Here is a 27112-nt window from a genome sequence, read left to right on the forward strand (position 1 = left end):
CTAACCCAGGACAGGAGCCTCCTTCCTGATTCCTCCCCCATAGTACAAGGGAACCCCCAGTCAGAGACGCACACTGAACTTGGCAGGGAAGGGAATCCATCTAACCCTCCCCCCCCCCTCCACAGCAGTGGACTCGTCTCCTATATATGACAGCAGGATGGGAGGGGGGCCAGCCCACTTGAGCAGGGGGGAGGAGAAGGCTGTGTGGTGAGCATAGGAAGGGGAGGAGGGGTTAGTGGCTTGGGTGCCGTGTGTTGTTGCTATGGGGAGACCGAGAGGGAGGTGTTGCTGCTGCGCAGGGAGGGAGCAGCAGCTGCTGATCCCTGACACATCCCCCTGCTGCTGCCATATTGTGTCCACTCTCCCCCCCAGCAGCACAGCTTCATGACCACTGTGAGTATGGACCCTATTATTTACTGGGTGGGGGGGGCTGCCTCCTACTCCCCCCCACCCTCCCAGCGGACATCCAGACCCCAGCCTGTATGTGCATGCGGCGGGCGGGCAGAGGAGACACGTGCGGTGGTTTGCTTCGCTGCTCTGAGCGGCGGCGGCGGGGCCGCTGGTCCCTGCCATTCCGCGCTGCTGCTGCTGCGGGGACGGGCGGGCGGCTGCCGCCCAGATGTGGGGGTGCAGCCCGGGGGCTTGTTGTGTGTGTGTGTGTGGGGAGGTTGGGGGGTTGTTTCAGTGGAGGAGGCGATAGTGATTTAACACACCGTGTGCCAGCGGAGGAGGTTTCACTTCACGCGAGGGGCAGGTGGGATGTGGCCTGGCCGGGGTCTGCCCCGCTCACCCGGCCGCACACGCACGGGCTGGAGGGAGGGGATCAAGGAAGCAGTTCGCCCCGGGGCTGGGTGCCGCGGGAGAGCCGGCTGGTGTTTGCACAGCCCGGCTCTGGAACCGGCCAGGGCCGGGGGGCCGCGCGTGTGCGGCACTTGGCGGGGGGAGCGGGGCTGCTCGGCGGCGTGACTGAGCCGCACACGTGGACAGCGCGCCCCGGGAGACAGAGGGTAAATCATGGAGGAGGCGCGGCAACCCAGGCAGGGGCCGCCGGAGCCCGACCGGCTCTCCGCTCCCGGGGCCCTCCACGCCGGCCCCAGGACCAGGCATGGGCCGAGATCGGCTCCCGGGTTTGCCACCGGGCCCCGACAGGCTGAGGACCCTGGGCACGAGTGGGGAAGGGATCAAGGCAGCGCGGAGTGAGCGACTCCTGCGCAGCCCCCCCCCCTACCCCCACCGTGCGATCTTCCCACTGGAGAAGCGGGACTTGCCGGGAAAGGCCCCCCCGAAGGTGGGGTGCTCCCCTCCCTGTTGGCAGCTGGGCTGAGTCCCGCCAGCCACTCTCGGGCTGCGCGGAACTGGCTCTTCCTGCGTCTCACGCCCGCCTTTCCCTTCCCCCAGTGCGCAGCGTGCGCCGAGGACAGGGGAGAGCAGCACCCGCCCACCCCAGTTCCTGGTAGGTGCCTTTCCTGCCTGAGCCAGCCCGGTGCGGAGAGGGGGGCTTAGTCCTCTTGCCCTTCAAAACAGCACCTCTGGCCCTCCCCTCCCCTCTCCGCGGCTCCATTAGCAAAGGCAGCAGCTGGTGCAAGGTGTTTCGCTGCGCCCCGCGCTTTGATCATGTGCGTTTAGTTCCTTGGGCTTCCTCCTCCCCCATTTTGGTTGGGATTGTGACAGACACGTGGCCAGCAGAGCTGAGCCCCGCGAGCGGGCGGCCCCGGGGTCATAGGCATTTGTGGGAGAGCGTGTCTGTAACAAGCCGCCCGACAAAGAGTCTGAAAGTACCTCCCCCGTCCCCACCCCACCAGCTCCAGACCGGAGAGGGAGCCCAGGCCGCGGCTGTCCAGTGACTCCTGCGCCGCGCGGCAGCTCAGCCGGCCCCCATTCCCGGTCTTCTCCTTTCTCTTGGCCTCCCGGATGAAGTTAGTACTTGGCTCACTGCTGAGATCTCTGCAGTGTTAGTTGTTCTTAGGAGACATCAGTCTGGATGGAGCTTCCCCCAGGCCAAGCCCCCATTTCCATTGGGACATTTTATCCTGGATGTGATGTTCTCAAAACTTTGAGATATCTGAAAACGTGATCAACGGAAGTTTGTCTTATATGTTTTTATATCTATAAAGGGGTTTTAAAAGCAGTATTGTGTGTGTGTGTGTGTGTGTGTGTATACACAAATGATGTGCATATATTTGTGTTTATGTAGTATAATATTTGCATTGCTTATTGTAATGAAAATGTTAGCCAAGGTTTCTTAAATTAACCCAGAAAGCTGACTGGCAGTTGATCAGATTGGCATCTTCTTCTCTGTTTATTGAATATGTTTTTGGGCATATTATGAATAATGCAGTGATAGTAGTAAGATGGATTTCAATTTTTCTTATCCTCTGCTTTTCAACAAAAATAAATCTAGCAAACACTTTATATTAAATTAAGGGTTTTACTGAAACCAAAACAAAAGAGCATAACACCAATTTACTGCACTGTGCATGATGTATAATGTCCTGCTTTTTGGTGGGCCTGAGAAAGTATTCTGGCAGAAGTGGATGGGTTAAGGCAGTGATGCAACTATGGCTTTTTTTTTAAAAAAAAAAAAGTGCAGAGGAAGGGGAACCAGAAGAAAGAATACAATAGTCCTGCAGATACAGGGAGGAGGACATTAACAGAATAGTTCAAAAATAAATTGGTGAGTGGGGAGAACATGCCGTCAGCATCCCATCTAAGCCTTATGGTTGGGGATTGTAGACTGTGTTTGAGTCAGAGATGTTACACTGAATTATTTTGTTGGTGTAGGAAAACATGTAACATCGCAATTGTGATCTTTGTTTTGGTTCAAACATAAATACTCTTAGTATCTATATGATGATGATAAATTCCATTTTCCTATCGTAATTATATATGCAAACTTAATAGGGTATGGATTTGTTTATGGCCAAAGTAACAAAGGAGAGAAAGGGAAGACCAGGAGTAACCTTCTTGAGCATGGCCTGATAAACACACTTGCCAGTAGTGAGCAGGAAACTTTTCCTTGGCGTCTGGTTGGAGGTTACTTAGAAGTTTCTGCAAAACTGAGATCTAATTAACAGCTAAAAGTGCTAGATTTTATTTTATTTTATGGCTGTGAAGAAAACTTGATTATGAACTAGTACAGTGCTGTGTTGTTGAATCAGCATACAGATAGCGTAAAATAATGGTTTGAGAGATGTGAACTTCCCCTATTCTTCTCATGAGTGGTTAACTTGCATTCTCTGGACCTGAATATATACTGTACCCTGATTCTATGACCTGCTGGGGAGACTAGTTGGTGGCTCCTCCAGGGAGCTGAAAGCATGGGTGTTGCCTGGCATGGTTTACCGATTTGCCCAACACCTGTCCCTTTTGTGGCAAGAGGGAGACTCTGGCACACATCTGTGTAGCGTGCATCAGGTTGTAGCCCCTCTTCTGGGTCCTCCAGAATCTCTTACAGAAGTTCTGACTGCACTTCTCCCCACATTTCCTGCTCTATGCTCACCCCATCTGTGGCCTCCACAGTCATGGGACATCCTTGTCAACCTCCTCTTGGCACTGGCCAAGATGGCTTCCATTGCTCCAGAAGTAGGAAGCTAGACGGGGGAGGGAGAGTGTTTGTTTATGACTGTAGCGCCTATTTCTGGTCTCTTATCCAATTATGCCTTTGGGCAGAATTCCTCTGGGCAGTATCCACTGATTCTCTAGACACCTTTGAAGAGCAATGAGCACTGTCGGGGATTCTCTGCTCGGTCTCCCCTTCTGGGTCCCTGATTTTCAGCCTTTGACCTCACTCCTGCTCCTATTTTTTTTCATTTGTTGTCCCCAGTAATCAGTTGTAGTCTGGACTTAGTGGTTCCATCCCCTTAACTGAGGGTGTGGGCCTTTAGTTATGGGTGGGTATAGACCTGCCTGTCCCAGTAATTCAAATAGTACAGCAACTCCCACCGGTGCTACTCTGTGCAGCTGAATGAGTGGTAATACTAGAGGGAAATTCCCCACCCCACCGCTCCTCGCCAGAAACATCCCTAGTGCAAGCACGGTTATTGTACCCATCCACACTAGATATGCAGTTGTATTGGGGGACTTGGTTACGAAACAGCTAACGTAGCTAAAGAAAGGTTTGGTCTAAACCGAACCATGATTTGATTATGTCAGAGAACAGTTAAACAGTAGCTGAGGCCCCTAGCATATTTTCACTGTATCATAACTAGGCTCTTACATAGTATTTTTATTTGAAACTTCTGGGAAGCTTCAACCATTCCCTGCACCCACTTTGAGCACTGGCAGCAAGCAATCTTCTGGCAAATGTCTGATTGGGTGACTTTTCAAGAGTTGACCTTGGGCCTGTGATAGCTTAAAAACATTGAGAGCACGTTTTATAGAACTTTCAAAAACTCAAGAAAGAAGCATGATTTATTGTTATTGTTTCAGAGTATCAACCACTGTTTAACACATTTGAAGGTTCATCAAGAGATACAAGTGAAAGCAGACAAATGAGAGCCATTGCCAAGCTCAGCTTCTCAATGAAATAGGAGTATTCCAAATAAACAAAAAAAGAAACCTAATTAAGTTCAGAGAAAATGGGTGATACATAAGTAAAGTCCTCTGGAGAAGAGCGATGTCATGCATGAAATGATTACAAATAGATAGATTTTTAAATCATTTGCCCTTGTGGGATGCAATTATCTGCAATGGGAGCTGCTTTTATCCTGCAGGTGGGAGAATGGAGCCCTTAATAATTATGAGTAAGTCCCAAAAGAAGCTTGTAGAAATATATACATACACAAAATACTTCATTTATTTTAGATAATTGTTCTTTACCTCAAACTCAAAAGGAAAAAGACACAGGTAGCCTGAGGTTTCATTGCACACAGATGAGAGAGAAAAACAGTTGGAAAAGCTTTCTGAATCCTTCTCCTCACTTTCTCTCTACTTGTACACTCTCTGGGTTTCCCTCGGGGATTTTATGTTCCTCCACACAGACAATAAACCATGCTAACTGAGCCAGTTTTAAATATGGTTTGCATAACCTATGTAGACAGTGGGCCTGATTCTGCACTGCCCTGCACCCTGTCTAATCATTTTACATCTATAAAAACGAATGTTTAAGTGCTATTGAATCAGAATGACAGGGCCTGATGCTCCTTCACTTACCCACGTGCAAATCAAGAACAATGCCATTGGAATCAGTGGAGTTACACTGTTGTTCAGAGGAGAATCAAGTTCGTAGTATCTGGCCTGGCTAGCGTGGACCTTGTCAAATACATGTGAGCTTAACATCATTTCTATTTTTGTTTTGTAGTGTAATTGGACTTAAAAACCACATTTAATAATAAAGAGGAAACTCCTTTGTGCCTGAACTAGTTTGTAACACTGTTAGGCCAATATGGATGGGGACAAATTGTGTTTTTTTAATGTTAAAAACTAAGGCCCCCCTGTTGACTTGCACCTTGTACAGTCATGGACACTAGTGCAAAAAGAGTGCTACCAAATTAGAATAATAGCATTTTACACTCTGCACTGCTATAAATTACCACACAAGGTGCAGGGCAACAGAGAATCATGCTATGGTCTCTGGCTTTGTCTGTGGTAGGGAACTGCAGTGGTATTGGCAAAACAGAGAACTAGTGTAGAAAAGATTTTTGCAGCTGCAACTATTTTTAACATAGTGATGTTTAGACTTGCTCTGAGTAGGTGTAAGTGACAGTGTGGCCGTGGCCATGGGCAGATGTACCATACTAGGGTGTTCAGACCTGGTCCATATTAGAAAAGTTGCACTGGTTTAAGTAAATACATTTTAAATCAACCTAACTCAATTGGTGCAAATCCCTAATAATACAGAGGCAGTGAAATTAAACTGACTTACAATTTACAGACACAAGATAAACTGATTTAAATCATTTTAACATCTACTTAAGTGTATCTACATCAGGGGTTTATACCAGTTTAACTAGATCAATATAGTTAAACTGGGTGCAGCTTTTCTAATATAGAAATGCTCATTGTCTTGCTGCTACTGGTGGAGCAAGTAGGGACATTTTCAAAAATAATCCCTTGTGTACCAGTCTCTGTTCTTTCCTCAGTTGTAATGTTTTAAAACTTTGACATATATTGGCTTGGCTGAACATGCCAGAGTGTACTAGTAGGGATTACCCTGTCCCTTTGATTATCCATCTCTAGTGAGAGTATTTAGAAATCTATGGTAAGGCTTTGGAGAGTTTGTGTGATGGGTGAAAGAGAGACAAGAGATGACTTTCTTGTTGCACAACGTACTTGAGAGTGGGAGTTCTGACATAATATCCTGACTCTAGCTTCTCCCACTCTTACAAACGAGAGGCTTTTGGTTTTTTGCTTTTTATTTTTTTATTACATTTGAGCTGCCTAGAAATTTCAGAGGTTTTTTGTGATTTTTTTTTTTAATACAATTATAAACTTGGGCCTAAAATTACAAATCATATTTTCAAAACACTTTATAAACATAGCATGAATCAGGCTCTAAGCGTTGAACATTCTCTGCTCCCACTGCAATTATTGGGAGTGAAGGACACCAAGCACAGTTGACTCATTGGTAAGGCTGTAAGAAAGTTATGGGTGTTTTGGGGGGGGGGGGGGGGGGGTTTCAAAAGTTGCAGCCACAGTTTGTTGAAGTAGTGGTTTTGGTGGTCAGTTCAACCTGGCTCATGGGGTTGCAACACTACTCAAATTTGGCCTGGTTATCCCTCTATCATGATGGGCAGATGTATGTAGAGGTACCCTCAATGCAGAGGTGTGGTGTGATTGCAAGGAGGGAGCCCCTCAGAACAGAGAGCTGAGGGGTGCAGATGTGTGTGGACAGGGGAGGTGCAGGATCTAAACTTTTGTTTTGTAAATCCAAGGGGGGCAGCCCTGTGATGTGTTGTGATATAGACCTACAGGCTTTCATCCCCTCAAAACAAAGATTATCAGTTTTAAGGATGCAGCAGTGTATATTACTTGCTTACATAGTTCGTATTACCTTTTAGTATCAGTGTAAGTTCCATCCATTTTATTTCATATGGCTGCACAGGTTTGGGACAATTGCTAATTCATGTGGTAGTATGTATATGTTAGGATAAGACAATTTTCCATTTGTTATAATTAACTTCCTTGTACTTCCATTTCTGGGTTAGCACTTGGTGAGCACATTAACATTAAGCTAGATCTACTTTCTGTCCTCCTTGCTTGACAGTTAATAAAGTGGTGTTGTGTAACTTCCTGGGCAGATATTGTACTGTGCTTTTTCACTTAGTGAATCACATAGCACATCTGCCAGTCTTTACAGTTTGTATGCAAGTATGCACTTGTCTAAATCCCATCCATGGCCAGGCTTCACAAATTATGAGTTTTTCTTTTTAATCAGGCACACAAAGCTTCTGTGTCTCAGGCAAAAAATCCACGAGGAAAGCAAGAAGTTTCTAAGAGACTATTTTTCATTTAGAAGTGGACATTTATATATTATATTACAGCACATCCACTTCCCAGCATATTTTCAGTTTTGTATTGTGGATGTATTCATACCTTATCATGTGTTAGAAAGTATGTGATGAGAAGTGTTTGATTTTTCTTTATCACATTAGGTAAAAGGAAATAGTGGTATTCCATGGTATGCACAAATTATGATTTAAGTCAAGTGAGACAGAATTGGCATGTAGTTGGATAGTAAATTGCTCATTATAAAAACAATTTGGTGTCTAGTGGGGTCCTTATGACCTCTGGGTTCTTTTGTCTCCTTTCTCTATAACATCATAGCTTCAGAAGCACAAACATATTGGAACATATTTTGTCTTGAAAAGAACTGATGAGTAGTATTATTTAATGCTAAGTGCCTGGATGTCTATGACTTGGTAACTTGAGAAGAGTAGCTATTGTGTTGGAAAGGGTGGACATGTTCATGTTTACCATGGTGAGTATAGTGCAGGAATCATTTCAGAGAAGTTAGTCAGAGTATATGGAAAGCTTTATATCAGAAATCTCATCACATGATCTTACAATAGGTTTTCTTTCCCTTTTCTTCCTATTGTCTGAAGTTTTTTGGCTTTCAGATCAGTAGAAACTAGCTTTTTCAATCCACAGGTCAATTTTTATATGACGTTAGGGTACATTGACTCCTTTTGTTAGGTGGCGGGTATCTTATTACTTCAGTATTTTTCCAGACTTCTGTGTTCTCTGCTGCGACTAAATTTCAAATTGTGGTAATGACAATGTGGTTTCAACTCAGTTTTTGCTGTTAGCACAGTGCTAAGGTTTCCCTGGCCAGTGTCGATAAGGATGACTGAGCCATCTTTCCTGTCTACACTGTCCAAAGAAACTGTGCATACCTTATTAGGTGAACTGTCTTTAACCTGATTTTAACTTGGGTCCATGCAATGCCTAAGGAGTCTTAATTCCTATGATTAGCCTTTTCAGCTGTCTTTTGACAACTAGTGTAAAATGCTGCTCCTGTTCTCCTGGTTTAAGTGGTGTTGAATTTGGTTTGCCCACATTAGTGGGACAGGTCAACACAGTTCAGAATGCCTTTCAGCAGCATCATTGACTATGCTCTGATTTTAAATTGGAACAACTGTGTAATCCAGGGGTTCTCAAACTTTTTTTTGCTGGGACCCTCTTTGAAAATATTTCGGGCTGTGGTGACCTCCCCCCTGCACAAAATGATGATCCCCGCCATGCCATCCTTACAGGGATCCACGGGGAGCTGATAGCCCATGACCCCCCCCCCCCATAATAACCTCGTGACCCCCCTGAGAGGTCACAACCCCCAGTTTGAGAACCCCTGTCCATTAACAGTGTTGCTTCTGGTTATATTAAGAGTTGCTCTTTGATCCTTGTAGTGTCAGATATCTACGCTCACACATCACTTTCTGTTTAAGAATTCCACCATTGCGTTTGATGTTGCCTTGCTATCATGTTCTTGCTGTGGTGGACTCTACAGCATGTAACTTGCTCCGTCCTCCCAAAAATCATAATCTTTTGTACCTTCCCACTGTAACACCTCTAAACGTTGGTTTTTTTTCCAAAATTATTTTTCGTGCACTCCCTATATTTATTACCTAATTTTAGTTTCCTATTTAAAATGTGGTCCTTTTGTTTATTGTTGTTGTTTGAAATTTAGCAGGGTGATATTTTATTACATTGTTTGTTTTGTATGCTAGCAGCCCAAGTGATTTTTGGATACTTTCTAAGAAAATTCAGCGATTTAAAACCCACACCTAGTGGGATTAGAGTCCAACAGCAGCTGGTGGATTCAAGCAAGCCTATTGCCAAACAACATTGATAACTCTACCACAGACAGTCTCTGGGTCAGTTTGGCCAAAAATAGTCAGAATGGTTCTAGGCAACTTTTCGTTCTTATCAGAGAGTTATTTAATCAAAATACAAACTATATTCTTCTTATTGCTTTGATGCTTTTTAACCATGTTGTATTTTGTGTTTTCAAAGTTTAGTTTGATGCAGGTGCTTTTCCATTTCCTTGAGAGTACTGTATTTAGTATATCTGGCTTTCATTCTAAGAGAGAGCCAGAGATAGCTTAACAGCGTAAGGTTTCATCTCCCTTTTTAAACCCTGAATTCTAATTTATATGTTTTTAAAATAGTCACGCAATGTCACTAATGTAACTGTTTCCTCTAATAAATTAATTCGTTATTTTACTAAGTGTTGTTTACATGGGAAATTGACCAGCATAACCAATCTGGAGTAGGTTTCCCCATGTGGACACTCTGTTTTAATTATTCTGGAATAAAATCACCTTTAGTTTGTAATAGATATCCGCATGGGGATGTTATTCCAGAATAGCTATTCTGGTCAATTTCTCCCATGTAGGCAAGGCCTAAGTAAAATTATAGTCTGAAATCAAAATAATTTAAACCTTTATCAGTATGAAAATTCTATTAGTGTTAAAAAAACCAAAACAAAAAAGATTAATTCTTCACTAACATCAGCACCATTTCACTTTAATTGTGGTTCTCTAGGTCTATTGAATTACATTAATACATTTCTGATATGTACTTTGTTCTTTTGTATTGATGTGACACAGAGGCCCATTGGTGATTTCACTCATCACACCTAAATACTGTTGTCATAATCTATACCTAAAGGTAGATCATGTAAGATAGTATTAGAAAACTAGTAACTCACTGATCATTAAAATTCTTGTGTGATGTATGTATGGAGTGTGTACAACATTATGAATATGTGCTAAAATTATGTTCTCAAATTGCATTTGGCAAGCAATGTATAAGTATAGTCTGCCTTGGACAAAGGAATGTGTATTTGTTTGGATGACCAGTCTGCTAATTAGGCAGAGACAGGGAAGGCACATTTACATAAAAGGGCAACAAAGCTATCAGCCTAGGAAGTGGGGAGATTGCTTCTTAGCTATAAAAAAAAGGGGGTCTGAACCTCAAATATGTAACTGAAGCAACTGATTGTACACAATATTACTGTGTTATAAAAGTGTATCAAGTAAGGTCTTTTATGAAAGCTAATGACACACTGGTGATCAATATCATTGTAAAATGCTCAAGTAAGCACTATGTGAGGAATTATGAATACTCAGTGATATACATTGAAGTCCATGAATAAAGAGTGTTTAAACCAGGCAGTTCAGAGGGAATTAGTAAACTGGTTGGGTTTTCTCCCAGACAGGAGGGAAGGTAGCTGTCTACCTGTCTCCAGTGAAATTAAGCAAGGTGTGACCTGAAATAATGGAAGCTCTGTTTACATATGAATCATCAAGGAGATGGGAAGCCCACAGGAAGGGAAAAACAGCATGAGATTATTTTGAGTCTGGGGACAAATAAGGAGAGAGAAGAAGTCATCCTGGCATCCATCCCTTGAGGCTAGAGCTCTTGAGATTGCAGAAAGATGGGCTCTTCAGCTGAGGGCGTTGAAGTCTTTGGAAATTTGTATTAGATGAGAAGCCTGCTTAGGCAAAGATTGTAACTGGCTGAAATTAAGTTTTAGTCTTAGAAATGTTCCTTCTTTTGTTTGTTTGCAACAAGGGACTTAAACATGCTTGCCAGCTGGCTGTTGGTGTCCAGCCTGTGAACCACAACAGCAGAGCATTTAAGGCACCCGAGGTTACAGGGCAGGCAGTGACACAACCACTCACTGGTCCAGATTGCACCCCGGAACATGACAATGGCTACATTACTCTATGTGCCATAGAAAGCCATCTGTGGTAGAACAAAGTTCTAGACAGATAATCAGTGTTCTTGACGATTACATTGATAGTAATACTGTGTGCTAGGAATAATACTAGTTTGAATCAAAACATGTCTAAGGATGTATCAATACTAGTGATTTAAGTGCTGTTGCCTGTGCTTTTAGCTGTTTTCTATTTATGCAACTTTCAAAGTGTAGTCTGAAATTGAATGAAGTCTAAAATTTAGTTCAAAGAATTTGTAAAAGAGAAATCCAAACACATACCCTGTCTGGGAACCAGAGGTATTTGGAATGCTGTGATAAAAATGTAAAGGATAGGAAGAAAAATTATCAATTTGAAAATGAAAATCAATGCAAGCTTTGTGATTTCAGTAAGCTATATTTGTAATACAGTAGTTTTTTTGTAATATTGCTAAAATAGCCGCTTAAAATTATTCTTACTGCAAAGTCATTTCAGATCAAATTAAAGATTAATGTTTTCAGATAGGGTTCAAGTGGAGTTCTGATACGTTAGTGTTTAAAAAAGCTTACAAAATATAAGCAAAAGAGATAGTATTACATTTTGTAACATTGGGCAATTATTATCACTACCTTTCAGCTGGAATATCAACAAAAGAATATTCAGTATTGTTTTGAGGCTATTCTGGAGAACTATGTCTAATAGAGTTATCTTGGAAATTAAATTAATGCTAATTTTTTTTCAGTGCACTGTGTTCAGGTGACACAGTTATATAATTATATCTATGGCTCCTATCTTTTAGTTTTTATTCATTTACCAGGGGACATGCTGAATTTAAGAAATATGACTTCTGTAGTATCTTTTCAAAAGGATACTGTTAGCCGTAAAGCGTATTACTGAACAACACATTTCTTTTTCTGTGATATAAAAACAAATAATTTTGAGTTTTTTGTAATACTTGCTGTTTATGGTGTTTGCCTACTCTTCACCTTCCGAGTTTCACTGTTCAATTTGTTGAGTTAGTGTCACTTTTCATTCCAGTAAGTTACCTTTTCAAGTTCTAATGCACATGGAGCTGGATCCAAAATGCATTGAAGTCCATGGAAAGAGTGTTGTTGACTTCAGTAGGTTTTGAATAAGGCCATGGACAGTTTTAAAATAAATGACACTAATCCTGCAATTCGTGTGCTGCTTCATTGTGGTGCCAGCCCTCACACAGCAAATTGCAGGATTAGGCCAATGTTTGCAGCTGAAAATATTGTCAGAGAATGTTTATTTAAAATATCATTTTCATGGGAATTATTATTTTGCTTCTTAAATCGAAAAACATTTATATTTGGTTTTGATTTTGTAAAAATAAATGCTTACAAAACCGAAATCTCAGGCTAAATTTGAGCTGCCTGTGTTTCTAACTACGTTTCTAGAAGTTTCTAACTTCTTTCTGATGCAGAATTTTGTAATCATTTCATGCATCTCTCCTGATGTTGATTCTCTTTCAATTTTTTGTACTCAGTTCCCTCAATTTTAATTTTACATCCAGGAGTAGAAGAAAACTGAGAAGTGGCATTAACAATGAGAGAAATTTTGAAAATATCAATAAATAACTGGAAAACCTTTATTTTATATGATATCCAGTCATATGTGGAAAGAAAGAGTTCCTCCCCAACCGTGAAATCAGAAATGAATATTGCAGAGATTTTTGTTCAGTAATAGGGAGAACTAAAAGGCCCTTCACCCCAGAAAATAGACTTGGTTGTCTGACTTCTAAAACATATTTCAAACTGATTTTAATAAATTGTATCTCTGTCTTTAAAGTACCAATGATTCTTAGTCTGATATGCCTTTTTATTTAAAAAGAAAATACCTATTTTATCTCTGTACGCTGTCCAGTGAGAACAATTCTTTGGACCTTTTGTTTTTTGTAATGTGTTTTGCTGAAGAGTGCAGCTGCACACATTTTTCGTTTGGAGACAACGGATCAGTCACATGCCGGGTTGCCTAAATCTAGACCAAGAGGTAGTTTTATCCCTAGGAGACCATAATGCCTTAGTTGTCTTGGATACATGACATCATATAGCATTGTAATCAAATATAGGCCTTCTGCAGTGCATTTGGGATTTAAATCTGACCTCCAATCTGAACAGCAGCTCTTGTGAGATGGACAGTATATTGTGTAGAATAGCCTGAGACAAAAGAAAAGGGGGAGGGAGGGGAAGAGTTAAATTAATTAAATAAATAATTAAAAAAAACCAGTTTCATGCTCTTAAAATACTTTCGTCAGATGAATGCATTGTTTTAACTTTTGCAGTTTTTAAAAATAGGTTTTTACATAGTTGTGCAGAGATATTTTTTGGCAAACCTGTGACTTGTCTGTGTTTGTAATGAAGGAAGATATTATTTGAATTGGTCCTCTGCTATTTGCGTGTACACTGACTTCCAAGTATAGGGCTTGTGAGTACTTTCACTTATTCCTTCAAGGGCTTGTCTACACACAGTTTTTGTACTGCTTTAAGGACAGTTGTTTGAAACTCATATATATTAGTAGTATACAAAGGGCCATACTCACATCAGTAGTCCCCAGGGAATAAGTGGGGAATAAGATTTCCCTACCGTTAGGTGTAAGAATTCCTTTTTGTATTAAAAAAGATAGCAAAGAGATAGCCAAGTCACAGCTCTGTCAAGAAAATGTCTCAGCACAAATTGGAAATCTTTTTAAAATAAAAGCTTACAGATGTTAAGTTCATTGTAACTTCTTTATAGTTATATGGCCTAAATTGCCAGAGTCGTGCACCTTGTGTTGTAGCCATTTGCAGCTGGCTGTACGAAGTGCCTGAGTTCTGATTTGGTGCAGTTTGTACCTCCATTTTACACAGGAATAAATGACTAAACAAAGCATAAGGGTCATAGTGTAGGTGAGGCTTTGTGTGTGACCATAGTGTGATTGAATTCATTACTTGTACAAATAGGAGAGTAGATTGGGCCCTTGTTTCATAAAAGTCAAGCCTGTGGATAAACAAAGAAAATAAAGGAATTGATTTAAAGTAATGTTCTATTTTCATGGATATTTCTTGAAGAAAATTATTCTTTTTATATTACAGGAAATATAGCAGTGTTAGATACCTTTCTTCAAATTGCAGGTGTAACTTTATAGTGGGGGTAAACAGTACAGTAATCCACTCTACAAATTGTAACCACTATATTGAATGCACCTGTAATAATACAAGAACCCACATATAAAAAAACCCAAACAATCTCCTCAAACAAAAACAACAACAAATACCCTTAAAACTGCTTTTTTGGGGGTAACTTTGGTTTGTATATGAAAGTTTATAAAAAACAACCACCATGATGTCATCTTCTGCAATTAACCGTGGTTCTGTTTAATTTTCTTCAGTGTGTGAGAAATAGGGAAATGAAAAGAAATATCATATTGTATCACTTTAAAATAGAAGCTTTTCAAGAGACATGATTTATAGTTTCTGTATGTGAGTATTTCCTCTATGGAAGACTTACCTATTATTTTTGTTAATAGAAAGATCAGAAGAGAACCTGTCTATCTTCCCTTGGGGAAAAACTCAAGCTTTGTATACAAATTAAAAATTGGGGAATTATTAGGGACATAATTCTGATTTTAGGTTAAAATTCCACTGAAACAAAACATGAACGTGTATTTGACAAAAACAAAACAAATCTCCAAAATACCCTAAACTTGCAATTTTTAAAGTATTAAGAGTTGATTATGGAGGGGCCCTAAAATTCCCCTTCCCTTTGCCTTCCTGTGGCTCGCTGGGAGCATGGGCCCTTTGCAAGGTGTCAACTTAAAATATTATTTTTGCTTTGAAAATAGGAGCAATAAATTGCCTAACAAACAAACAGTGAAAATCCACATTAATTGATTGATTATAATTTGTAAGTCAAAGGAATTATTGGTTATAAAAACATTTCTTAGAATGAAACCCTCTTCCCCTTTTTCATTTGGGTGCAAGGCCCAAAAGGCAGCAGAAATGGCACACTTCTGCCAGGCAGGAGAAATGCTACATATCTTTGTGTGCAGAAGAGGCAGTTTCCATGGCAGGACTGTCTGCAAGAGTGTTGGGGGAGGGGCTTTTAGCAAAAATCCATTGCTCAAAAAATAAAGTATACAGTCAGGCACTTCTGTCTCTTAATAACAGTTGCTCATTGGGTATGCACAAGGTACTATAATTTGCTCATCCTCACTTGTTTTACTCTGAGCACCCAGTTTGATCACTTGGGCTGTATGCTCACTACTAGAAGTTCACCTCTAGTATGTAATGTGACCTTACATTAGTTAATAACTCATTCTGCTGAACTGTAACTACACGGTGACACCAGATAGGTTTCTTCAGTTATGGCACTATTAGGCAAGAGACATTGACTATCCTCCTCCAATATCTTATGCACTTTATAAACCTGACCGTTAGCAGAACGTGTCTGTGCAACCTTAATTCAACCCCTTGTATTTAGGTAGTATAATATTGGCTATAGCGCTGCATGGCTGTCCTTCCCAGTCCGTCTGGGAGGGAGGCCACGCCGCCTCACCATTACTCCTAAAGAGACAGTCTTGAAAATGGGGAATTAGCTGTTTTGGGACCCTAGCCTCAGGCGAGGCAGGGCAAGTAACAGTCTTTGGCCCAGGCCTTCAGGCAGGGCAGGGCTGTAGGCAGTCTATGGCCTAGGCCCACAGGCAGGCAGGGGTGAGCAAGAAGGCCTCCTGGCCTACAGTGGGGTAGCTGCCACCCCTGGGGAGGGACAGCAGGGGGAAGGTGGACGTGGGCCTGCCCGACTCCACCACATCCCAACCTAGGGCCCTAACAGTGGTGGAAGGTTTTGCCACTGGGTCAGCAGGGTCCCATCTGATGCACGCCGACTGTCGTCTGCTTTTCCTGGGCTTCTTCCTACCACTTCATCATAGGGTACTGGGCTTTTGGGATCGTTGTTGGTCTCTTCGAGGTAGACAGCTAGCGGCAGCCCCAGCACAGCAGTTCTTCAGTGTCTCAGGTGGCTCCAGCAGTTCCTCCTTGTGTTGGTACTGTGATACTTGGGCTTCAGCGGTGCTGGGGGACGTCTTTCTCTCTGGCAGCTCTAGCCCAACTGAGCTGTTGAGCTCCCCTTTATGCTTCCTGTCGTGCCCCTCTGCTTCTGGCAGGGTGGGCGTGGCCGTTCTGGTTCCACCCTAGTAGGGTGCCCTACCTGTATGTCTCAGAGGGAGGCCACGCCCCCTTGCTACACTTGCTTAATTACAAGATCACATGCTACTTGTTCATCAGGACCCTGCCTAATTTGTTGGACAGGGAATGAGTCAGAGGATTGCATGAAAGGGATACCTTGCGTTTCAGGCACTGGATTGAATCCAATAGAACTGAGTTTATCCAACTTCCTGTTTGATATTGGGCAAGACTATCATAATGCATAATCACAAGAGGGATGAAGAAAAGCTAATTGTACAACCTTATTTCTGGCACTTACTAACTTTAAGGTTGCAAGCCACGCACACAAATGTTTTTAATGTAGTTTTTCAGTAGGTAATCACTATTTTTCACCCACTTGTCTGTCTCTGCAGCAATAGCTTGTGCTTTAACACGAGGTATTTAGGGTGGGATTTTCAAAGGCCCAACTCCTATTGAATTTAAATGGGATTTGGGTGCTAGTGCCTTTTGCCTTCTTTGAATAATCCCAGACCTTATTCACAATTGTTAAAAAAATAAAAGCTATACTAAAAGAGTAAACATAGTATGTTACAACTGACTGTCCATGTGGCAGGACCAGTATGGTGGAGTCAGTGTTAGCTGTTGTGTTAACAGAGGGTCTAGGGATGCACAACTGAACAGGTTTTTGTTGTGGTAGTGGGTTTTTGTTTTTTTTGAGAAGGATGTAGATTGAATTCTGGTGCTGCTTTTAGGACTGGAACTTTTACCTTGGGAATTGCAGTAAGTTTCTGGGAGGTCAGTTAAGTGTTGCCATCTGTCATCCTCCTCCTTTGGTAAGAGGGGAAGGAGAGGGACAGCAGCAGAAGGAGGAAATGGAGTGTGTCCCTTCAATTGAGCAGGTGCAAGCCACTTTAAGGGTGGCTTTCTTCACAACACTTTTTAACATTGCATCACTATAACTGGTAGAGAAAACACAGGAGTAAGAAAATAAAGGAACTAAAGATAAATTATAGTAGGTGACCTTGGAATGCTAGTCTGTAATTGTAGCATTGTCTACAACAGGATAATGTTCCTAAACATTTTCTACTGTTGCTATGACAAGTTGAGCTCTGATGGAAGCATTTGTGTGAACAAGGTAGTGTTGACCACCTGTTACCCTGTCTACACTAACCCCCTCCCCTCCCCCAGTCTCTACTGGTGGATCTGAACCGTTGATGGCAACACTAGCAAAAAATCCTAATACAGAAACAGCTAGTGTATATAACCTGTCTTGTACTGATGTTCCAATTAGTGGTATTCTTCTGTTTGCAATTCCTTTCTCTTCATGAGTGGTCATTTTCTTTAGTGCAGCATTACTAGTAAGAAAACACCAAAATCCCCCCCAAAAAACTTCATTAATGTATAGCTAAGATTGCTACAGTAAGTGAGGTATACAAAGTACATTATAACAGAAACATATTTTAAGTGTTAAAAATCTTGGAAATGACGAGTTAGGATAATTTACTAAATGTTCTATTATCTTACAGTTCATATGTTCAATTACTAGTTGAGTGATGCCCACATTGAAACAGTGAATAAGTATGTCTTGTGGTTGTTGTAATGTGTATGGAATGACATGCAGCATGTCATTAACTGAATACATGAACAGTAACAGCTGTAGAATGATTATGTAAATTAGTTTGACTGGTCACTTCTGTTCTTTCAGAAGCATACCATAAATTGTACCAGGAGCTATCCAGCCCCTAGTTTGGTCTATAGAGCAGGGGCAAAGGCGGTGTCTTATCAGCTGTACAGGCTATATGGCCTTATGTGTTTTGGGGGATGAATAGCAAAGAGGGGGAGACAGGGAAATTCATGTTAATGAGCTTTTCTTCCTTGATTATCCTCACAGTTCATCACAAATCATCTTTGTTTAGAGAAATGGTGGGCTTCTGTGGCTTTGCAAGTCTTTCCTGGAGAAAGGAAGTATCAGCTGCCTTTCAGGACTTTTACTAGAGCAGCCCATACATATAATGTGCTGAATTAAGCCCTAGAATATTCTGTTTTGAGATGAAGAAAAATAATTGCAAACCATTGTTACATAAAGAACATCTGTTACTGGAGTTGAGAACAGAACTCCAGGAACACTAGTTATCTACAAGAAGACATCAAACATCTCAGCTAAAGAAAACTCTTCTTTCTTAAGTGTCATTTAATTTTGACTACCTCACATTAATGTGCTCAGAGTTATTACAGTGGAGTTTAAATATAATTTTATTTAAAATAACTTTTTATTTATCCTGCTGTTTATAATTTATCCAATGTTTAATCCTTGATGCAGAATTTAATTAAAACCCTTGCCGAATACAGCCTTGAAAAGTGGCAGGTTTACAGGGTTGTGACTTTATTGGGCCATAATAGGTGAGTTTACAAGTATGCTTTACAGTTCCTGGAAAATAAGTATGTTTGACATTATATTTTATTTTAAATGTTTAGAATAGTTCCTTATACATTTTAGTGACTTTTGGCAAACACATGATAGCACATAAACCAATAACTGTTCAACACCACTAAGCTTACCTGATTGTAAGAGCCAGTTTAGCTAAATTAACATTTTCCTTCTTTTCCTGTCTTTGAAAAGACTGCATGAGAGTCCATGCCAAATTCACACTAGTAAACTGAGATAACTGATTTCCTTTCTCTAAAAGTTGCTAAAGTTGCTTTTATATCTGCTGTTTAAATGGGAAGCTTACAAAAGGGCTGTTTCACTTACATATGGGTTGACTAGTAAGCAACTATAATACATAGCTGAGTGGTGTAAAGTAGAGCACAACTGGGTGGAAAGGAACAGAACAAGGAAATGAAGATTGCTTATCATAAGGAAAAATGTAAAACCCACATGCAGCAGTTTTGAAGAACTAGTGTTGGAATTAATAGTGGTCTAGTTTTAAAAAAAGCATAGACAAATTGAATACATCTATACATTTTTATTTTTCTCAGTTATGTTTAAATCTGTCCTTAGCAATGCATTGATTATTCACATATGTCTGCCATGAGATTAGGGGGCATTTTGGTTGGGAAGAAAGGAATTTTATTTAGTTTTTCAATAACATTATTTTTGACCAGCTATACCCCCCAAGTAGGGTTGCATGAATTTTGAATGACTGAGCTAGTTAATAATCCCAATCACTGCCCATAAATAGAAAATGAAATGCTGGTTTCCAGCTGTAGCAATGGTAACTTTAGGTGTGGTTTTTGTTTTTAATCCAGAGGTCAAATTAATTTATTTTTGCTACTATGCATACTCCTAAAAGGTATGTTCACATTTCTAAAATTCCACCACATGGGTTCTAGGTCCTGAACAGTAAGCTCTTGACTGTACGGAGTTTAGCAAAAAATTAGTCAGTAACTCTGTTCATGTTCTTAACGGGCAGTTGTTGAAGTGCAGCATTTCTCATTGAAATGCTGCTTCTCCTTCCTCATATTTTCCTTTATGAATATTTAACTGCCTTACAATCAAACTGTCAGATCAGTTTAGTAGTCTATAGTTAGTGCTCTGAATTGTCAGTGGACATTGCAGGCTATGTCTACACTACAAGCTCTATAGCTGCAGTAACATCATAATGTAGACGCTTGCTTCAGTGACAGAAAACTATATGTAGTAAATTCTTCCATCGCTGTAGCAAATCCACCCCCTCAAGAGGTGGCATCTAGGTTGATGGAAGAATTCTTCCATTGACCTAGTTGCGTCTATACCAAGGGTCAGGTTGGTTTAGCGATGTCTCTCCGGGGTGTGTGAATTTTTCACACCCTCTGAGTGACAGTCAGGTCAACCTAAGTTTTAGGTGTAGACTGGGCCTAAGTTTGATTCCTTGCTTTAGTCTCTTGCACCTTGTGTTGGAAGTGGTGTAGCAGCAAGTGGATTTACTCTGTAGGAAAAGCCGCTGAGACTAACCCTGGAGACTGAACCAGTGGAATAATGCCACGTTAGGTACCAGTGCTGCAGTGTGGCCATATTGTAAGGATGTTTCAGTTGCAGTTTTGGACCATGTCTATACTTGCCCTATACTACACAGGATGTGCTACCTTTTGAGTACCTGTGATATGACACAGTATCCAGCGCAGCTTTCTGAAGCAGTGACTTCTGGGAGATCTTGAAAACCTTCTTGGAACTCAGGGAAGTTGTGGGAGAAAACATTAAACACCCAGAATTCTCTCAATCCTGGTGCCATTTCCTGGCCCTCTTCTCAAAATGGAGGCTGGAGTGAATTCACTGTTCTTGCCCCTTAGGGAGAGGGTTTCTGTTGTAACATTTGGAAAGCTGTCACAAGGCTACTTTTTAAAAAAAATATCAAGTTTATAGAATTTACTTTGGAAGTTTCTAGTTTCCAATGCTTTCAAAAGGGAAAGCTGTCTCTCTCCTTATTTGGGTTACATTGGATCTCTGCTGGGAAGTATTTTTACAATGGAAAGAGAGCTTCAGTTGCTGAATGGAGATCCTGAAATTGTGACAGCTGTTTCTTAAACTCCTTTTAAAATTCCTTTTCATTTCACATAATTTTGGATTGGGAATCATGAGAATTTATGCTTTTCGGACATGTCGTGAGAACACGGTTCTCCAGGTGGCTTTTAACATCCAGGATAAAATTCCACCTACCGAGAGGTGGAGGCAGCACAGAGGCAGACCCCCTATTATATGAGTGCATCAAGTCTGTTCTGATGTTGGGCTCTAGGCCTATCAAACCCTCAGTGCCGCACAGGAACAGACCAAATGGCAAACAATCACTACAACCAACCATTCGGCTAAGCATTGAAGAAGAAGAAAAGCCATGGGAACTGGATCTGAGCTCAGTCACAGTCCCCTCAGGGGATGCTCTTGTAGTTCACAAATGTACAGAGAATTGTAAAGACAAAATATATATTGTGTAACTTGTCCTGTAAGTTCCAAATGCCATGTTCCAGCCTTTGAGCTTGTCAGCAAGAAGGCTTCTCCAGTGATACTATAAAATAGTTCAGTCTAGTTTCCCAATCTAGTTCCCAGTCTAGATTAACAATTCATAGCAAGCCCTCTGCTTTTCCTCTAAGTGTCTGTTAACTTACAACTGAATCACTTTGTAATGAAGTAAAATAGCATTCTAACTGAAGTAAAATCAGAGAAACTAAATATCTCTGTATTCAGTTCAGTAATACTTTATTGGCATGACAAGCTATGCAAGCGTTGCAACATGTAGAAACCTTGGATCTGTAAAAGGCAGCTGTGATACACTAAGACCTGGCCTACACTAGAAAAATAAGTCGACCTAATATAGGTCGGCTTACAAACACCGCTGAGCGGTGGCTGATGTCCGCACTACCCTCCTTGGGTCGGTGGAGTGCATCCTCACCAAGAGCACTTCCACCAACCTAAGAAGGGCAGTGCAGGGAGCTGAGAGCCTGGTTTCTCAGCTCCATCGCAGGGAGCCTCCCAGGCTCCTGGTGGGCTGCCCTTCCCCCCATCTCCCTGTTCCCCACTGGAGCCAGCCCGGTCTTCTCCCCTTCCCGTTCCCTGCCGGGAGTTGGGGAAAACTGCCTGGGGCTCCCTCCCTCACTGTTTCCAGGAAGAAGTTGACTGGGGCTTCTCAACGCTGGGGACTGGGGTCCAGCTGCCCCGGCTTCTTGCCCCCTTGCCACTCCCTGCCAGGAGCCGACAGTCTTGTCAATTTCATGGCTCTGTAGTTGGGAGCATGGTCCAGGTGCATGGGGTTCTCACCCTGCTCCCAGCCTGGAGCAGAGACCAACTGTTCAGTTCTCAGGGGAGCTTTCTTATCAGTTTCACTGCTGGAGCTGTGTAAGGGGGACACAGTGTCTACACTGATACTGCGTCACTCTATGTAAGCCAACATAAGCCCTACACCTCTCATCGAAGTGGTTTAATTTTATCGAACAACCAGGGCAGTTTTGTCAGCAGGGGGGGTGATTGCAGTCTGTACACCAGCACTGTGTTTTTTTGAAAAAAGGACTTTCATCGACAAAACAGTGTAGACCAGGCCTAAGTATCTGCCAAGGACAGGGTTCACCATACAATTTGGGGATATGTCTTCTTCAACCTTTTGATGTTATTGTCTGTTCCTTATTTGGTGGCAGGTGGCTGTATAATGTAAGGTATATCCACCTTATCTTTCTTTTCTGTTAGGGTCACACACAATTTTTTTTCACTTTTTTTAATTGAGAGTCTTTTATCATTTCTGATAATTGGAGGAAATGACTTTCTTAAATTCTCCAGTATTTTGGCCATTGGAATGGAAAATACGTCTTCTTCGGTTTCTCCTCTGTTGCATTGGGTACACAAGTCTTCATTTCTCTTTACTCTTCACTTTGCCTCCCATTTTCCATCTCTAGTGGAATAATTCTATATTTGGTAACAGTCTGCCTTAGTTTTTCACGTTTAACAATAATGAAATTGGTTTGTGTAGTATTCTGTTTTGTTTTCAGTCTGTTCTTCCATATGATTTGTACATTCATGCTTTTGACCTTTTAAGTCTATTGGCTTGAGCATCATTCACTTTTGAATAAGGTTGTTGGTCAAGTTTGTGTTGAGGCTTAGGAGTAATGGTGTATAGGAGTAGATGCAGTTTTCATTTGGATATAGGTTTTGATCCTCTAATGCTTTACAGTGAAAGAAGTTGCTGCCTCAGTTGAGGTGGCACCAAAAGTTGAATATTATCGGTACTTTGATTCTAAAAGGGGAATTTTCCTCTGTAGTTTGTAGAAATTCCTATTGCATGCAATATAATTGGACCATGGTAAGCATAGGATTTTCCTTGGTTTTACTCCAGTTGAGGTAGCTGGTTATTATGGTTGGGCTCTAGACTTGGCACTCATAGAGTATGATGGACCTATGTACATTCACTCAAAACAAACGGTTTGTTTTCTTCACTGATAAAGGCATGGATGGCTATATGACATCGTTTCCACCCTGCTTCTCTAAAATAAGGGCAATCAAGTGGCTGTGCTTGTCCTTGAAGCTAGGTACTAATTTCTTTGTTGATAGGACTTCTCATGTCTCATCAGAGTTTGTATAGGGGCATCCCTCCACTTTCTATCTATCTTCTGATTAACCAAACAATGTGTAAGATTCTGGTATGAATATTCCTTTTTAGATATTTATTTATTTCAGTTTACTAGGATTACTTCTATCTTATATGATCCTGCATCTGCTTGTGGAACATTGATGTGTACAATAATCTTTCTTACAGGGTCTGGAAAACGTCATGAGGAAGTGTGGGTTCACAGTGTGATGACCTTTTGACACATCATCAGTTATTGATGCAATATGAGTCACGCTGAACTAAAAGTTACACAAACTTTGAGAAATGGCTGTGCTGGAGGGAGGTTGTTATAGTTTCCATATCAATTAAGTCCTTGACATCTTTGAGATTTTCAATAAGGCTGTGTCTACATTTAAAATGCTATAGTGCAGCTGCACTGCTGTAGTGCTTCAGTGTCAACACTTACTATAGAGACCGGAGGGATTCTTCTGTTGCTGTGAATAATCCACTTCCCCGGGGAGGCAGTAGCTAGACTGATGGAAGAATTCTTCCATCAACCTAGTGCTGTCTACACCAGGGGTTAGGTCGGCTTAACGACATCTGTGAGTGTGGATTTTTCATATCCGTGAGAGACATAGTTTGCCAGTATAACTTTTCAGTCTAGACCAGCCCTTAAGAGTGACCATTTGTATGTTGGTTTTGGTGAAGTCTATACACTTGTCCACTAGGAACTAGACTAAGGATTTATATGCACTAAAATTTTACCAAGTTTGTAACCAGGTTGACTCTTGGTTATCTTGACACTGGGTTCATTTCCAGACACACAGTTCCTAATTGCAGGTGTACAATATAACAACCCTATTGTTGAGCAGGGATGTAACAGGATTGTTGAGCTGGAACCAAATTCTAACACGATTTTGGTGATGGGACTAGAACTGGTTAACCCCAATACTTTGTAGGCTCTCTGTGAGGGAGGACATCTCAGGTGTGTTGTTCGCTGTGTTTCAGGGAGCACTCTGGAATCTGGTCATTCCATCACACTGTCCCCACTATGCTATTGCATTGAATTCCCTGATATGAGGTGTGAAAGGTTTCCTTTTTTGTTGCATTTTACACAGTGGAATTTTTGAAAATTCCGGCATCACTGAATTTGTCAGGCCAGCCTATGTTAACTCTCTTAAATAATATTTGTATGCTCAATGCCAAATATCCCCAGGATAGTGAGATTTGAGGTTGTAGAACACAGTGATGTTATTTAGAGGGTGGAGAACAACCAGATAGACTCTGCACTATTGGTGGATTCTGGATTAGTACAAAAATTCCAGAACCCTATGTGCCATGTGGTTGGGAATGATCTTGAAAATCATCTACAATCCTATCCCTTGGTGCCAGCATCTGAGGCAATATGGGAAAGCGGACCAGATTTTCCTAAAATGCCCTGTTGCAAACACTTTGTGTATATTGGTTGTATGGACAGGCAAACACTAATGGAGTATGGTTGTGCCAAACTGTATTAACTGAAACCATGTCTGATGGGTGCATCAAAATGCCGATTCATTGGACATGAGCTCATCTGTAGTATATAGGGGCCCTAAGAGTACAAATTCACTTTATAGATGGGACCCTTTGCAACTTAAGTCCTAAAGGAGGGGCGTGTGTGCAGAAATCAAAACACTTATAAGGAGGGTTAATTTGTAATATGATAAGTGTAATTAAACAGTTAGTGAGGGAACTGAATGGATTAGAGCCCATCTATTCAGTTTTTCTCTTATTTTGTTGCACAGAGACACTTTACAGAAGCTGATCTCAAAATAGCTGCTCCGGTTGCATTTAGTTGTAAGGTATAGCAATTTCCAAATAGTTGGCATAAATTCAGTAATGAGGGCACCGTCACAAACAAGTGGGATTTAACATGTGGTTGAAATAATATCACAAAGGTGCAGATGGTCCCAGGCTTTGGATCCGGATACCTCAATATATTTATAAACGTATTATAGTTACTGAGCAGGATAGAGGAGCTACAATACTGAATTTCCTTTGCTTTTCTGGTTTAGTAGTTGCAATTGGATAAGATTTTTAAGACTTAACATTGATTTATAATTGTTTTCTTTGTTATAGACCAATACAATTAAATGGGTCCAGTAACTGGAATGACTCCAGATAAGAAAGCTGAAGTGCCTGGAGCAGAAAAGGCTGCAGGATTAAGACAGATTTACAGAATGGGAAGCTTGCCTGAAGCAGTTGATGCTGCTAGGCCGAAGGCCACATTAGTGGACAGCGAATCAGCAGATGATGAGCTCACAAATTTGAACTGGCTTCATGAAAGTACTAATCTTCTAACAAACTTCAGTCTTGGAAGTGAGGGTCTTCCAATTGTTAGTCCTTTATATGACATTGAGGGTGATAATGTGCCATCTTTCTCACCATCCTGCTACCAGAATCCGGAAAAAAAATCAGCCACTTCCAAACCCCCTTATTCCTTTAGCCTTCTCATTTACATGGCTATAGAACATTCTCCTAATAAAAGTTTGCCAGTCAAAGAAATCTACAGCTGGATTCTTGAACGCTTCCCATACTTTGCCACAGCACCCACGGGATGGAAGAACTCTGTTCGACACAATCTTTCCCTGAACAAGTGTTTCCGAAAGGTGGAGAGAAGCCATGGCAAGGTGAGATATGTATGGGAAAAAAATGTTTTTAACAAATATGAAGTGCATTGGGAAATTAAAAAGTCTGTTTTGTTTGTTTTAAGGAAATAATTTTTGGGTGTATAATACTAACTATTGGACATACTGTACTTATATGTTGAAATCATATTTTACATTAAAACTTTTTTTTTTTTTGGCAACTCCAAATGGTTTGGAAATTCCACTTGTGATAAAGTGTATGTATTTTAATTCATGCTATATTTTTATTTAACAATATCATAAGCGGGGCTGGCAATGACATCTGAAGTTAAGGTTGCCTAATACTTTCGATTAGAAGGCTGTGTGTTCAGTTGCTAATAACTTTGTCATAAAAGTTTGGGCTGAAATTTCAGGTGTCAGCCTCAGGATGGTTCGTTTGTTGGTTTGTTTGTTTATTTTGAAGTTTCAGCAAAAATAGCTCAGCTCTTTCTGAAATCTAGATTTGGAAAAAAAAGACATAGGCAAAACAATGTCAAAAAATTCTTGAAATTCTCGTGCTTCCATGCCTTAGAATCTTTAAACTGGTAAGGGGGTTCCCTTGGTGTTGGAGAGATGCCTTTTTCTATTCTTGTGAAAATCTACCCAGACTTAACTGAGTTATAATCCTCTGAAAAATTACTTGTTTGCATGTGCTCAGCTGGGCGTTATTAGAGCTTGACAGCCAAAATCTCTGAAGATTTTGTTACAATGAGCATGGTCGGTCCCAGGACCCTAGGAGCTAGGCAGCACTATCCTGCAATTGCTCTTCCCGGCAACCAGAGACGACTGTGGCACCAGGCAACCAGAGCAAGAATATTGTTCCTTTTTTTTCTTAGTGCTCTTTCTGCTGACACTCAAACAGCGTGAAGGAAACTGAAGAAGCAGCTTAATTCATAGAGAGGGGTGAGGAGCAAAGAAAGGAACCAGAGGCGGACAGGGAAAGGGGATAGGGTGTGGTGGGAGTAACAGTGACAGGTTGACAAGCACAAGAGCCAAGGGTTTAGGAGCAGAACCTACAGGAACAGAATGGAACAAGACACAAGAGTCTGTGCCTACTGCATTGCTCTCCAGAACCTGGAATAGAACCTAAGATTCCTTATTCTATTCTATCGTCTGCTCCATTAGTTCAAGCAGTA

General features: G+C 41.3%; 1 protein-coding gene across 1 annotated transcript in view; it reads left to right on the forward strand.

Moving 5' to 3' along the window:
• The first annotated feature begins 267 nt into the window (after positions 1–267).
• The window catches only part of FOXN2 (forkhead box N2), a 59332-nt gene continuing 32487 nt past the window's right edge, over positions 268–27112 (forward strand). The window contains exons 1-2 of the mRNA XM_067565110.1: positions 268–393; positions 25429–25979. Coding sequence (XP_067421211.1) covers positions 25443–25979 — 537 coding nt within the window. The 5' untranslated portion in view covers positions 268–393; positions 25429–25442. The remainder of the gene's footprint in view (positions 394–25428; positions 25980–27112) is intronic.

This window comes from Emydura macquarii, unplaced genomic scaffold (genome assembly GCF_026122565.2).
Source record: "Emydura macquarii macquarii isolate MOO-44397 ecotype Brisbane River unplaced genomic scaffold, CSIRO-AGI_Emac_v2 contig_2676, whole genome shotgun sequence".
NCBI lineage: Eukaryota > Metazoa > Chordata > Testudines > Chelidae > Emydura > Emydura macquarii.